Consider the following 14967-nt stretch of genomic DNA (forward strand, 5'->3'; position numbering starts at 1 on the left):
CATGTTGAGTTTTGATTAAAATGTGGGCAGAACTGAGATAACAAGGACCCGTACCAAAACGCGTGATCAGAAGCCATTATCCAGACACAGTTCTCATGTTAATACTCGGTGTAAACAAGGTCCAAATTTAACAGAAAGCCGGCGTTACAAAGGGTTTGTGGTAGGGTGGTGGTAGGGAAATGTGGATTTTGAAAAATGGGTGTACCTGGCAGGGAGTGTCTAATGAAAATATGTAATAAAATTGCATTATGAGAAGGGAACATTTTTGGAGTTTGGCCTACACTAGGGACTAAAAGTCAGGATGTGTCAGTCTCTGCTGCTTCAGTGTTCAAAAGCCCATCTTACGAGTCGACCTCCTTTACTTACATTAATACTACATTTCTGGAGGTTGCTTTAAGATTAGAACAGACAATTGCAAACAAACAAGACAAAAATACATAATTCCAAAAAGGAGCGAGGTAACTGAACATTGAAAATTTGAATACCCTGAAATCATGTGTATATATATTTCTTTCTTCGTCCCCCCCATGTCCCATTTGGAGTATCATGCTTATTTTGGGCCTTTAGCATGGCATACCAGCAAACATTCTTCATATCTTTCTATTCCACACTCCATCCTAAACCAGTTCATGTGTACCCCGTGCCAGCTAGTTTTGTACTGCTGGTTGCCTGGTGCTAGTGATCTCTGTAGTTTCAGACTAAATGCTGCTACTTTCTGATTAAAAGCTGCTCCATTCTGCGGTGCCCTGGTGGTTGGGGCGCAGACGTCCATGGTTCGATTCCGGCTATGGACCTTTGTTGCATGTCACGTCCCTCTCTCCACATGTTTGCTGTCTCTCTACTGTACACTGTTGGCTCTCAAATAAAGGGCAAAATGCCAAAAAATTATCTTTAAAAAAGAAAGAAAAAAACCCCCAACTGCTCAATTCCATCTACCAAGAACACAGAGGAAGGACAACTGGTCAAAGGCTAAAAGTGAGTCAGTTGTTGTTTTTTAAATATTTTACGTCCCCACTTTATGCCATCATCCCATTCCTGTCTTCTTTAAATGCAATGCTGTATTTTTTATGTTATGTTGTTACTTTCATTCTCATGCTCTGCACTGTATATAGTAGTTTTCTAAACTATACTCTTCAGCTGTTTTTGTACTTTTCTGATGTGACAATTTCATTTCCCTGCGTGGGTTCAAGAAAGCTTACGTTACAGTACTTTACCTTACAGGGTGAAGAGGAAAAAGGCTACTCTTAATTATTGGAAACATTTTTGGACCTTGCTTTTTGCTTTATGTTGTGTTTTCTGACATTCAAGTGCATTACTGCTTCAAGGCCCCACGTTTTTATTTCATGACCCTTATGTCATCAGTAAACTGAGCAGAACCAGCATCAGCCATGTCACAATGCAGGCCAAATTAAGTCTGGCTACAACTGCTCAGTGTTGTGTTAAGCCGTACCTGAGCTGACGTTGCCGGAGTAAACTTTACACACAGCGGTAAGCTCGTCAAAATGGTCTGGATGAAGGGGGGTCGCGCAGTCCTCTGATCTCTGCAGTGTGGCACAGTCCTGAGCTGGAACCTGAAGGGGACGACCATGGGCGTCCACAAATGAGAGGGCGATGCAGGCAATACCTGAAAGAGCAGTGGAATGTGTTAAAATGACCAACAGCAGCTCGTTAGGTTTTCAATTTCTACTCCCTCCTGAGTCACAAATCATTTGCTTTCCTTCGCAATTATACAAAGAGCAATGTTCTTCCAGCCTTGGGGTTAAATGTAGTTCTGATTGCCACGGTGTCTGTCACCTAACTCTTCTGTAACCTAACCGTGAAAAGAGGAGTCTTAATATCCAGTTCCTCATCACATTACAGCTGTGCACATGCTTTAACATAAGGCCCAGCTGCCCTGTAACACAGCATTGCTGGATGGCAACGTGGAAATCTCCCAATATTATAATATAATACAAATCACTTTAAGAGTGATCATTAAAGTGAACTGAACTGAATTGAATGCGCATAATTTATTACAACTTCAAATTTCCCTAATAGTACATTGAAAAATGCTGCAGACATTTCAGAGCAGAAAACACAAAACGTAACAGAAAAAACAGTAGCACGTTTAAAACACTGTACCTCCAAGCTAAGTAATAAATGTGGGAAACCAGTCACAGAACACATAAAGGAGGCTTTCCTCAACAGTGCACAGGTTTTGTTGATGGACTGCCAAATAAAGACACCATCATATTCAGGATTACTGTGTAAAATGTACATATCCATAACGTCCCACGTCTCGCAGTCGGCTGGCAGCTGAAAGCATCAGCATACAGTAGACAGAGGGAAGCCCAGTTTCCATTTTACTTATTAGTGGCCTATGTCACAACTTGGTTTTATATGTGTGAACAGAGACGGGATCTTGAGCAAATAATAGGCCTAAAACTATTATTACTATAAAATACTTCCAATAATAGTGGAACTAAAAATCAGGGCAGAAATTGAAAATAAACTACATGTGCATTAACAAACCGGTCGTCTTCATCTTTGTAAACGGACGCTCATCATAGAAAAGTTGCTAAAATGAAGGCACAGTATCGCAACATAGATGGTGCTGAAGGCTGGGTGACGTTACAGCTGCTGGTGGGTCGTACATTGGCTAATGTTGTTTGAGGTTGGTTTTGTTCTTGGCAAAAGCAGTACAAAGAGTAAAGCACTATTGCCATTCTAATTGTGCAACGCAGGGTTAATTAGTGGCTAGTTATAACAATGGTGGAACTAGATAAGCAGGGACGGTGGCTGGACAACTGAGTGAGCCGTGGCATTCAGATGAACCTGCCTATCAAGCCAGCGGGGCCAGCCAACGTACGTTAGCCTAAGCAAATACAACGTAGACATAAGGCCTAGTTAAGCAGCAGAGTACGTCCTCTTTGCCTGGGTGAGATTAGGAGTTAAAGGCAGCTTAACAGAAGGACGGGCGGACCGCGTTCCACGCCGACAGAACGCACGACTCCGGCAAGATGAGGGGGCACAGACTGTGTTTCCCAGATGTCGAGGGGTTTTATGATAAGATACCGACCATATCATCAACACCGTTTACATTCCCCCAGACGCAAATTCAAAAACTGCACTACAGAATGCTAACTGTCTGGGTGTATACGTGTGTAGGTATATATGTGAGTAAATAACTGTATATATTGTTTTATTTTTTTATTCTGTTCCAGATTTAAATATTTGTATCTGTGTTCTGTGTGTGTGCAGCATGAAGGGGCTACAACAGACATTTCTTTGTGCAACTCTTCTTCTGTGTGGTAAAATGACAGATAAATGATCTTGATTCCTTGATTAAAGGTACGTTAGGTCAGGGTTAGAGAAGGGTGCCAGCACAAGCTGCCACCCACTGCAGGGCCTAATGATGGCTCACAACATCATTCATCACGAATACCGGGCTTCCATGAGACCACTCACCCGACTAAAATGTTTTGAAAAAGGCTCAAATTTATGTGTTACTTCATTAAAATATCAACGACATATTTGGAAGCTCGCAATTTTGCCCTTGTGTGAAGTGGTGAGGAAGGAACATGTTGGTGCCACAACTTTATTTGTATAAGGAGCTCAGCCGAGTTCAAGCAACAACACAGCATCAAAGAGAATCTGCATCTCGAAATGGACGCTTCTGTGTGACGTGTTTGAGTCTGTTTTTGTTGCGATTCTAGCCGAGGATGGCTGCTTTTATTGACAGTTTCCGTTTAGTCAATGTGAACACAGCTGAGCACGCTCCATCCATCCCATGCTTCCTTAGTAACCGGTGGCTCATGATGGCTGACCATGTCAACCTGGGAAATGAGGATGACGACAGTAACCTAAAGGAGATGGAACTCCATCACTGACAGTTAGTCTATCACTCTGAGCTTACTCTGGCCCATTCCTATACAGTATATGATCACAGGGTGACATTTTCATAATAGGCTGGTCATTCAAAAAAGGCTCGGCCAAATAAAACTACATTTTAGAAATCCTAAACTGCTGCCTTCCCCAAAAAACAAGAACAAAAGTCTATGTAATGTAGGGGAAATCATTTAGGTTCTTTAGGACATCACAACCAGGAGCAATGTATTTAAACGTGCGTTAGGGTTATTCAACCAGCCTGACGGCCATGTTTAAAGTGCAAGCTGGTAGGTCTTGGGCACACCTGCTATTTTGGTTCATGTGCAGCAGTGCAGTGCGAAAGGGCTGAGTGAAGTGGAATGTAGATCGGAGGGCGTGATGTTTACTGCATTGGTGAAGCCGTTAATACGATCACATCAATGTGACGCTATTTCAGTCTTAACTCTCATTCAGTCTCTTTCACATTGTAAATAGTTACGTCATATCTTAAAATGTGACACAGCAGCATTTCAAGAAGAAAACATTAACGGCTGAAAAACTGCAAAGAAAGGAGGCTGTGATGCACAGCATTAATGAGCTCCAGCAAGCAGACGTCTGCTGTAGAAAAAGGCAGAATACGGAGCGGTCGGGTGTGTGTGGTTATTCTGTCGCAGCCTGGTGCGGTATAAATGCATTTACTGTTTGGAAGGTGTTTAATTAAAATAGCTTATTTACATTGAAGCATTATTCTGTTATTGTTGCACATTTGCTCCAAGTATTTGGTTTGATCTTGTTGATAAAATCACCACGTGGTTCCGAGATGTCTGTTCTCAGTGCCACGTCTAAGACCAAATTTCTACCAAAAGAGCAACAACTCTCTTTGCGCTGCCTCATTTGATTGAATCTCCCACCTGTTTGTTCCTCTCCTCCCACCTGTGCAGCGTGAGCTCTGTGCTGGACAGATATACCACACAGGTGGGCAAAGCGAATTTCATGCTCACGCATTTCATGCCTAAATGTCCAAAGAGAATAAGTAGAGTCAGCTCCAAGTATTTCTGCCTCACGAGTTGATATTGAAATACTTACAGTTGGGTTTTCTATTTTCAGTGTATTTAGAATATGTACTGTGGTTGTGTTAGGGTCTTTGAAGCAGGACAAAAGCCAGTCCAGGACAAATCTACAGTAAGCTCAACAGCAGAGAAACACTGGCTCAAACACCAGAAGCACCACACTTCATGCACCTTGGATGAATACAGTTCATAATAAAGACTATATGAGCCTTAACAGAAGGAGGTACAGCACTGCAAAGGAATGCCATGAAGAAAAACAGGCCAAGAGCAGAGCACACGGGGCCAGCAGCTGCATGGGCTTCAGTCAACACGATGGGTGTGAAAGGTTGAAAAGGGGACAGAAGACGACGTGGTGGTACCTTTAAACTGAGAAGGCGGGAAGAGTTGCTGAACCAGCTCCGACATGGTACCTGGGCCAACATTAGAGACACCCAGAGAACAGCATTAGGGATGTACCAATTTCATTTATTCACTTCTAATCCAGTTTACCAGCAGTAAGCTCCAGCAGGGGTGGCAGTTGGCAGGCGCTGTCGCCTCATAGTAAGAAGGTCATGGGTTCAGATCCTCACAGGACCTTTGTGTGTGGAGTCTGCATGTATGTTTGGGAGTATCCCTCCCTGTGCTGTGGTTTTCTTCCACTTCCACCAATTTCCCATAGGTGTGTGTGTTTTGGCCCCGGGATAATACTGATGACCTTTCTACAATGTTTCCCTCCCTATTGCCTTAAGAATGGAAAAGCCAAGTAAAGAGAGTGGATGGATAAACTTGAAGCATCATCATGGACCAAGTACATGACGTCAACAAAACCCGATACCATTCTTCTGAAATCACTGGGATTTGAGGACAATGGCATGTGATCCATTACACTCCACTGAAGAGCGGAAGAAAACAGAAAATCCACTTGATCCACACATGATTCCTGTGATAGATTTAAAGCCAGACAGCATTTGTACAATGTTTATGTGATTAGAATATCTTTCAAATTATTCCGATGGCATATGTTAGACAATCCTGGTGGAAATGTATGCATTCAGCCCATTCTTCACAATGTAGGTTCAATCTGCGACAGTGTCTTTTATGATACTACCAAGGGGGCGACTAAGTTCACAAATGTTCAAATTCTGCATGTAGGCTAGTAGTTTCAAAGGATACTTTCAGATTTCAGAATTATTGTTTGTCGGTAATCTTTCTTCTTATCTGTGAAGAGCTTCCTTCCTAACGGGACCACATGTAAAACTTCTGGGCCAAAATCCATAGTCCTTGTTTCATGCAAAAATGCATTCTAAAGGTCAGCCAAAGCTGACATGGGGCTCCACTGTTACAGTCTATTTTGTATTACAGCATTTCTCTCATTTTCTAGACCCATAACCTTAACCCTACGTAACCTCAGTGTTAACGAGCCAATCCACGATCATACGAAGACAGCAAAAAAGGACATGGGTCTGAAGGGAAATAGAGAAAAGAACTCCAAGAACGTTTTGAAAGCAGTTTGAGTCTCAGACTTAGCTATTAACACACACAGACACACTCTCACACAAACCACAGCTCAGCAAGGAAACACACTCTGGGCAAACAAAAAACCATCTTGCACTCAACACACTGAACCTTTGGAAGATGCCCACTTGAACTACTGAAGCCTCACATGTTCTTCAGCTGAAATTTGGAATGCGTTTTTGCACGGAGAGGACTTCACAGCCAGCATGGGCCGACGGAATGGTAACAGCAACTATTTCAACGTACACTTAACAACCAGTGACTAACAGCCTGAGACACAACACGGCGAGAGCCACGGACTTGAGCAACAACCCACATTAGCGACATTAGCTCCAAGCACGGGCACTTCCTGTATAATACCTGGACTTGCTGAACGAGCTACCAAACAAACATCCACCAGGTCAAAGTGCTTGCTAACGTCAGTTTGCAGGCTAGATCGCTAATTGGCTAGTCAGCTGCAGCACACTGAAATTAAAAACTTAACTGCAAATGTCAACATCAGTGAGCTTAGATGCTTAATGATGTGGTGGTTTTTCTTCAACACTGCTGCTAACTGTCTGTCTTAAGCTTGTCAGCTACAGTTAGCAGGGCATGTGTGTTCACTTTGTCTCAGCTCAGCTGTCAATCACACATGGACACCGGCACGCCCACTCAGAGGCTTAGAGAGTAAAGGAGCATTTCTGATTTATCCCCAGAGACATTCTTTCTTCCTGTCAATAAGAAAAAAATATTTGCACTACATTTAAAAATCACTTTGACATGAAGAGATGACTAGCTGTGATTTTAGTTGTTTTTAAAGCTTGCATACAGTGTGCTGCTATAACTGAGAATCCCAGGTATTACGTAGCATACCCCTACCGCCACTACACTGTCAGGTACCAGCCCGATCTGCTTCTCACAGCAGAGATTCATTCGAGCTTTCAGCCATACCAGTTGGGAGAGAGATGAAAACGCCCGGTTATAACACACAAACCCGTGGTCATCATATAATAAGCAGACAGCAGACAAATGTAAGTGTACAGTGGCGCTAGCAGCCGTTAGAAACCACTCGGTTAATTATCTGACAGGAAACAGGCGAGAGTCTGCCACAGCACCGCTTCAGCTGTCTGACACTCGGGGCAGGGATCAGGTCACATCGTGGAGCTGAAGCACCTTGTTCTGCAGCTGAAACCAATGACACGGAGTCAGAGACTGTCCACACGGCGACAGCAAGTCGAATGAGTACAGGAGCAAGGAACACACTCTTAATTTCTTTTTTAATTGCCTCGATGTGTTGGCTTTGACAGGCGCAGAGAGCTCCTGTTATAGAGACGGAAGCTGAGAAGCCCAGAGCTCCCGTACGCTGCAGCTGCAAACAGGACTGCATTTTAACTTGTTAGCTGAGCGGTTCGTTGTGACTTCAATTCCACTGAAGTCCCATTCAAACATAAATTATTGTTTTATTTCTTTTCATTTGAAGAACACGGTTTGATAGAACATCATTTTGGGAGCCGTTGTTGCTTTTCTAAATCTTTTTTCATCCAGGAATGGTCTACTGGGCACACATGCTCTTTGTTCACAACACGCCTTCATGCAGTGAAGTCGAGTAAAAGCACGATCCTAACCTCCTGGCACGTTTGAACTCTAGCAATCACGTGGTAAAGAGCTGACTGCCATAGATCTATTATTCCCATTGGGAAGCAGAGGCGGGACAAATTAATATTCATGACCGGAGGAGTCTGAGTCAAGTCCAAGTCATGTGACTCGAGTCCACACCTCTGCCTATAACTTTTTAACTGTACTGAAAATCAACAGCCTGATTGTATGTGGTTTCTTTGCTTTTGCCTAATGGAACATTAGCCGCCTGCTAGCCGCCCACCCAGGATAATGTGTTCTGCAAATGAAAATGTAGCACTGTGATTAAGAGCCCAATGTTAAGTTAAAATGGCAATGCAAGGTAGCACATTAGAAAAATATCAGTAATTACAAATGAGGATTAATTCAGTAAACTCATCATTCACATCCATAATTAGTTGTCCTTTGGCGGGAGCTGTTGAAGGATGCTGAATATTAAAAAAATAAATAAATGTTTAGGTGGTATTTGCATTGCCCCGCCCCCGTTATGAATTGGAACTATATAAATAAAATTGAACTGAATTTAATATTGATCTGTTGTAGGAAATTAGACAAGGTGCTGTTAACACGAAGTAAAGCAAGTATGAAATGACATACTGCACTGCCTGTCCACCTCACATTCATGAGTGAGCGACCACATGGTATGCCTGGTAGCCCAGGGCAGCGGCCGGCAGGGCGGCTGCTAGCCACATACAGTCTCTGCAGGGAAACTGTCACAAACCACATAATGAACAAGACAGCTGGGATGCTTTCCTGCAACAGGCAGGTCATCTCTGGTAAGGGAGCACGTTAGGTTGGCAATCTAAATGCAAATGCATGCCTGAGTGGAACAAAAAAGGCCAATATTCACTGATAGAGAAAGGTGTGAAGGTTAGAAGCAGTAACACCAGGTTTGGTGAACAGTGAGAAGAAGAGAAAGAGAAAGCCGGCCCAGTAAAATAACTGCGCCGATACTCAAAGAAATTAGCACCGTGTGAATAGTGAAGAGAAGAAGTGTAGTAGTTTGGGTTATGCCAGACAGGCAGAGGAAAACGTGTTCTGAATTTAATGTGGGAGTTATAAATAGGAAAACAAACTGTCAGCATATCCTGTGATATCAGACTGCCTCCAAATCAGCAGCTTAACAATAGGAGAGAGGAGCCAATCAAACATTCTACAACTAAGCCAAAAGCTGACGTCACGGCACACTTCCCAATACATGATTTGCTCACAGTAAACACGGAGAACTTGAGAAGGAAATGTATCAGTCTAGAAAAGGTTTAGGGATAAAACAAAGACTAAAGAAAAGAAAGAGTCATTCTCAGCATCTGGCAGAAATGAGGATGCAACAGTCAAACAGGGCAGGGAAAAATTCACCATGTGCACCATGTCCACAGCGTAGCGAACCAAAAAAACTATGTCACGTCATTTGGACCGGACGCCTCACACGGACAAAATAATTGGTCAAGGAACAGTAGCTACGACGTGCCGATGCGGGGAGCGACTCTGTAAAATCGGACTAGTTGCCCTTTAGGGCTGAGGTTGGATTCATGTCAAGGTCAGGGGAAGTAGACTTTGGCGTAACAATGGTCCCAGCAGGGCCCTGGATTCTCCTTTGGCGTACAAACTTCCAGCTCATGTGCACATAAACATGAAAGAAAATCCCTAACAATAACAGTGGCACTTTTACTACTGTTGCCTGTCCCACAATCATTTCCCTCACTCGCCTTCCAAACAGCACATAAACAACATAGTTGGCCATACTTTTGCCTTTTTAATGGCATACTTCCAAAACGTCACAGTTTGCAAAACACAGAAGAAACGCAAGTAACAGTTAGCAGGCTGTTAGGGTTCGTTCCGTAGCTCCTGCAGTATATATGGACAACTTAAACAAATGACAACACTTTGATCAGAAACTGTAGAAAAACTGGGAGTAATGCTGCAACTGACATTATTGCAATGAATCAGTAATGACTCATAATTTTAATTGTTAATGACCTATCCATTTTTTTTTTTTTAAATTAACTGTTTAGACTATAAAACTTCCAAAAATTGTGATAAATGCCCATCACAAGATCTTGGAGTCCATGGTGATGTCTTCAAACGTCAAACCCCAAATAAATTCAGCTACAAACATTGCAGTGAAATAAAACAGAGTAGCAAATACTCACAACCAGTAAATGTTTGGGTTTCATGATTGATAAATTAATTGATTAATTGACTACTCATTTCATCACTAACATGGATGTAGAATCTGCGTTTCTTACCTTCAAGAAGTCAAGAAAAACAGGCATTGCAAAGGGAGTTGGGGTTGTCATCTAATAATCAGGCTCATCTTATATTCGGGCCAACGCAGCAATAGAACACTGAGTCACTATGGTGATACTTGTCTTTTTAAACACACACACACACACACACACACACACACACACACACACACACACACACACACACACACACACACACACGAGGACTGAGGCCTGGTGGCACTGAGGGCATGCTGGGATGGGGGAATGTGATTACCTTTGCCTCCCGTCCCCTGGCCTCCAGGTTTATTGTAGAGGTAGATATCACCGTCAGCCAAGTCACTGCTCAAATGAAAGTAGTGCTGCAGACAGAACAGGAGAACAAATCAGCCCGTGCTAGCTCAAAACACACAAGTCAGCATTTATTTCATACATCACAATGAGACTTGTCAAAATGATTTTAGCCTCTGCCACAGTTTTGCAGAGCTGGGATCCTCCCATATCTAGGATTTATTATTTATTTTTAATCCAGATCACTTTAAACAGAGTTGTTTGTAGTGCACTTGTCATATGTCAAACTGTCATCTCCCAGTGCAGGGAGGCATTTCTGATTCGCAAGCAGCAATGACGTCAACAAATCATTCTAAGCAGTTGGAGGACTTAGAAAAGTCAGACTGTTTATTTTGGCTTTTTATTACCCAGAAGCTCTCACTGCTGCTAAGACATATCATGACAAAATGTCAAACTATTCCTGCTGGTCACCCCACTGAGTTCATCTTTGGTTTGACATGCAAATCTGCACTGCTGACCAAAGACAAAACATCATGACAGAGCTGGCCTTTGAGAAACAGAGGAAGTTATTATAGCTGTGTCGCACCATCTACTTTTAAATAAGTAGCTGGCAGAAACTGCTCCACTAAAGGCCATGGTTTACAGAAGCTATGAGACAGCATTCAATAATACAAATATGTCTCTGGAATAGAAGCAAGCTAGCTAGCTCACATGCTAACTCAGCAAGCCAGCTAGCTTGGAAAGCTACTGTGACTGACTAGCGTTAGCATGTTCCAGACTGGCTTGTGTGTTAGCTCTCTAGCTACAGTAGTTCATAAACTAGCCCTGCGAGTAGTCACTACATCACCAAGCTTCTAGCACCACCTATTTTGTGATAAAACTACAAAATAAGAGCCAAGTTGTAATTAAACATTTTCCTCTAAGGTCGAACAACTTATTCTGTTAAGAACATTAACATACCACATGCACATTAGCACTCAGGAAGATTCCTCCCTGAGGGCGGGGCTTAAGCAACACAGAGTAGCTTAAATTTCTGAGTTCTCAGACCATTTTCACAATTGAGAATGACTTCCGGATGGGAGCCGAAACGTCTTGATTCTGAAAACAGTGTCCAGACGACTACGACTGAAACCTTTTCTACGATGGAACCCTCCTGGACGAATGAGGGACTACACCGACTCAACACATTGTTACATGTTCTAGCAAAAGTCGGTGTGAGTTGTACCTTGAAGTGGTGTGCTGTGTTGCTGTCGGTGTACTTGGGTACATGCAGGAAGATGAGGAGGTTCTGCCTGAGGTAGTGAGCCACAGCGGGCAGCCAGGGAAGACAGTACTGGGGGAGGCTGAAGTTCATCACCTCAGTGGCTGGAGATCCTGATGGCTGGATGAACTGACAAGACAAAAGTGCAGACAAGTGTTTCTGGTTGCCCCCGGTGGCAATAAAACCCTTAATTCTGGAAGTGTGAGCAATTTGCTCTGTGAACTACACAGGTCCATGTACACAGAACTACAGACCAGCCACAAACAGAAACAGAAACAAACACTGCATTTGGAAAAAATGTAAGTGCTGTTCCCCCAATTCCTTCTAGAAATATTATAGTCGCCAAAAACGAGCAATTTACCTCCACATCAGCTGGTGTCAGCTTGCAGTTCCTGACAAGCATGACAGTGATGATGTCCAAGGTGGTCTCATCCAGGCGCTTGCGCAGCACCTTGACCAGCTCGTCTGTGATCTCTGGGCCTGAACAAAAAGTGAGAAAACATCTCTGTATCACCTTCTTGCTGCGAATATACAAACGTTCCAGCTAATGCATTACAAATGTGATTGAATTTTAGTGATTAAAGGTCTCGGTATGCTTCAAAAAGTGCTCGATGATCGTCCAACAGCATCTGAAATACCCTTGCTCAATGGCAGAGTCAGAACAAGACAATCCATCAGTCATAGCCACTTTACAAAGTGTCTGGCCAGGTTTTGCTTTTCTAACTTTTGACTTTGGTCAAGAATGAACTTTCAAGCTCATCTTTGTGAAGCTTTTATCATGGCTTATCATCAGAATTTAGACTTTCCCTGCCATTTGCCCATTATATTCAAATTCATTTTGTAGGAGAGATGTTATTTTACCATACTATCAGGCCAAATAAAAAAAAACTAAAAAACTAAACTCACCAACAATTTCAGTGCTGTCAGTAAAACAAACGTCTTTTTTTATTTTTTTAAAATATTTTTCATAAATTTATGGAAAACCTTAACTCAATGTCCACTCCCTAGCATTTTATGGAGCTTTCAACTGCATTTCATGGTCTTCCTCAGCGAAGTTTGCCCCGGGTTGCTCCCCAGCCATTCGTCTACTTCCAAGCCAGTGCATTCCTAATTGGCGATCCCAAGCCCGGATCAATGGGGAGGAGGAGTGTCAGGAAGGGCATCTGGAGTAAAAGCCCGATGCCAAGTCAAATATGCAGATATGGAGTTCTGAAAATATGGAGTTCTGTTGTCATCACATGACCTGACGACTAAGCTATCTCCAGTTCAACTGAGCAAACTCCAGCCACTGAGAAAGATCGAAAGAGAGATGTGGTTGAAGGCTCTGGAAAAAGCTACTAAATGGACATTAATTACTCTTTTTTTCTGATCAAGACTTTCATGCTCAATTATGAAAAATGTGCTTAGCAATAGTAATTATTAAAATACTGAGTGCTGTGTATTCTTCAAACTTCAATATTTTCCTCTGCTGACCAAAGAGACCTTGGTGGTGAACGTTACACATATCGATTCGAGGAGCTGATGTTGCATAAGTGGAGGGAGCAGTCGTGCTTCAGAGAAGCCGCTGATGTCTACAACAGGGAAAGATTCCCAGTACAACAGTGCCATCAAGGCATCCACAGGAGGAACAGCAGCCTGCTCCAGGAAATCTGTACACAAGGGCTACTCAACCTCTTTTTAGGGGCCCACATAATAATTTTATATTAGGACGAGGTCCAGCCAATGGCAGCACAGCAACAAAAATACATTGTCCATAACATAACAAAACTTAACACATTCAACAGCCCATCATAAAACGTCACTAAAACGACACACATTCGATAAGACTGCACGGGGCTTGACTTGGTGGGAGGTATGGCCCTGTTTGTCTGTAACCAGTGCCTGGAACCTGGGCACTGCCACACAGTTACTGATCCAGCTGTGGTCGGGTCTAGATTGATTCACATTTTGGACCAGATCCAAGCCTTGGCCCGGACTTTAAGAAGCCCAGCTTTATTCCAATCCCTATGCGAATTAATAAGCAAATTTCAGCAGTTTCAGCTCAGTCAAGAGGGAACCACGAGGCTGCAAGTGAGCATGATATGAGCACTGAGCAGAAACACACACACAACATACAGTGTACACACCCCACATAACTGAAATGACTCACATATGCCAAACTGCATACTACAGTATCTAATCTCAATCTAATTTGATACTCACAGCCCTACTTTGCAGGACCCTTTTTTCACTAAAGATGTCTGGAGAAGTAGGTGACCGTGGGCCGAGCCACCCTCAGGGAGAGGTTTCCGCCCCCTCGACACCGTGCTGTCAGTGCAGCGGAGCAGCAGCAGCCACCAGCTGAAGCGCTGCTTCAGGCCTGCGTTTGTGTTGACTTCATCCAGCTCCAAAACGCCTCATCCCATAGCACCACAAGCAACTCGATTAGCCGAAGGCATTTAGGGAGTCCCTGAGACCTGCTTTGCCAGTTATTCATGATCTGCCTCACTCTTCTTTCTCTCTCTTCTAAAGCCTTAGAGAGCAGGGACCCAGCAATGTTTGTTTGACGGAGGGTGACCGTGTAAATACTATTGTGAAATGTCAATTTGTGAATATATCACATGCAGAGCTACGGTAAATATTATATATCTCCTCAGTGATAATAAACAACTAAGACTGTAGAGCCATGCAAGTGGCTCTGTGAGACTGTAGAATGAATCAGGGAATTTAATCAAACAGACCAACGGCATAAAAGGCATCGAGATGCAATGAATTCTTCTTCAGATAAAAGTACAATATCTTCTAAATTTTGGCAAAGCAACTGATAATCCAGTTCTATTATTAAATATATTATTACAAATCTTCAGTACTATTGACAAAGAGATGCGTGCACCTGGCAACATGTTACGTGGATGCCGTTGCAGGTTCTTCTTTGCCTGGCTGTTGGTTGATCAGCTTTGTGTTTTTAAATCATTCCTTGCAGACTGGGTGTTTCCCCCCCCACACACACATCTAAAACTGCAGCTGTACACACACTGTAGACAAAATACGACTGAACTCAGCTAGCTTCAGTTTGTGACTCAAAACCAACCACTCTGTATTCTTCTAATTCTCTGATTGCAACATTCTTACTGCTGGGCAGGACCTTAAGGCACGGCTCTAAGGTGGAAGCGTGTTGAGGGCTGAT

At 43.0% G+C, this 14967-nt stretch overlaps 1 protein-coding gene across 13 annotated transcripts in view; it reads right to left on the minus strand.

Moving 5' to 3' along the window:
- szt2 (SZT2 subunit of KICSTOR complex) overlaps nt 1-14967 on the minus strand; it is a 154746-nt gene that overhangs the window by 62481 nt on the left and 77298 nt on the right. For 9 of the 13 annotated variants that reach the window (XM_044198544.1, XM_044198540.1, XM_044198546.1 and 6 more), the window contains 5 exons: nt 12163-12281; nt 11766-11930; nt 10527-10611; nt 5276-5326; nt 1451-1624 (listed from right to left, as the gene is read on the minus strand). In XM_044198544.1, the coding sequence (XP_044054479.1) occupies nt 1451-1624; nt 5276-5326; nt 10527-10611; nt 11766-11930; nt 12163-12281 (594 nt within the window). The remainder of the gene's footprint in view (nt 1-1450; nt 1625-5275; nt 5327-10526; nt 10612-11765; nt 11931-12162; nt 12282-14967) is intronic. The other 4 variants (XM_044198549.1, XM_044198542.1, XM_044198551.1 and 1 more) reach the window with 1 other exon arrangement.

The sequence above is a fragment of the Siniperca chuatsi genome, linkage group LG6 (assembly GCF_020085105.1).
Source record: "Siniperca chuatsi isolate FFG_IHB_CAS linkage group LG6, ASM2008510v1, whole genome shotgun sequence".
NCBI classification, from domain to species: Eukaryota; Metazoa; Chordata; class Actinopteri; order Centrarchiformes; family Sinipercidae; genus Siniperca; species Siniperca chuatsi.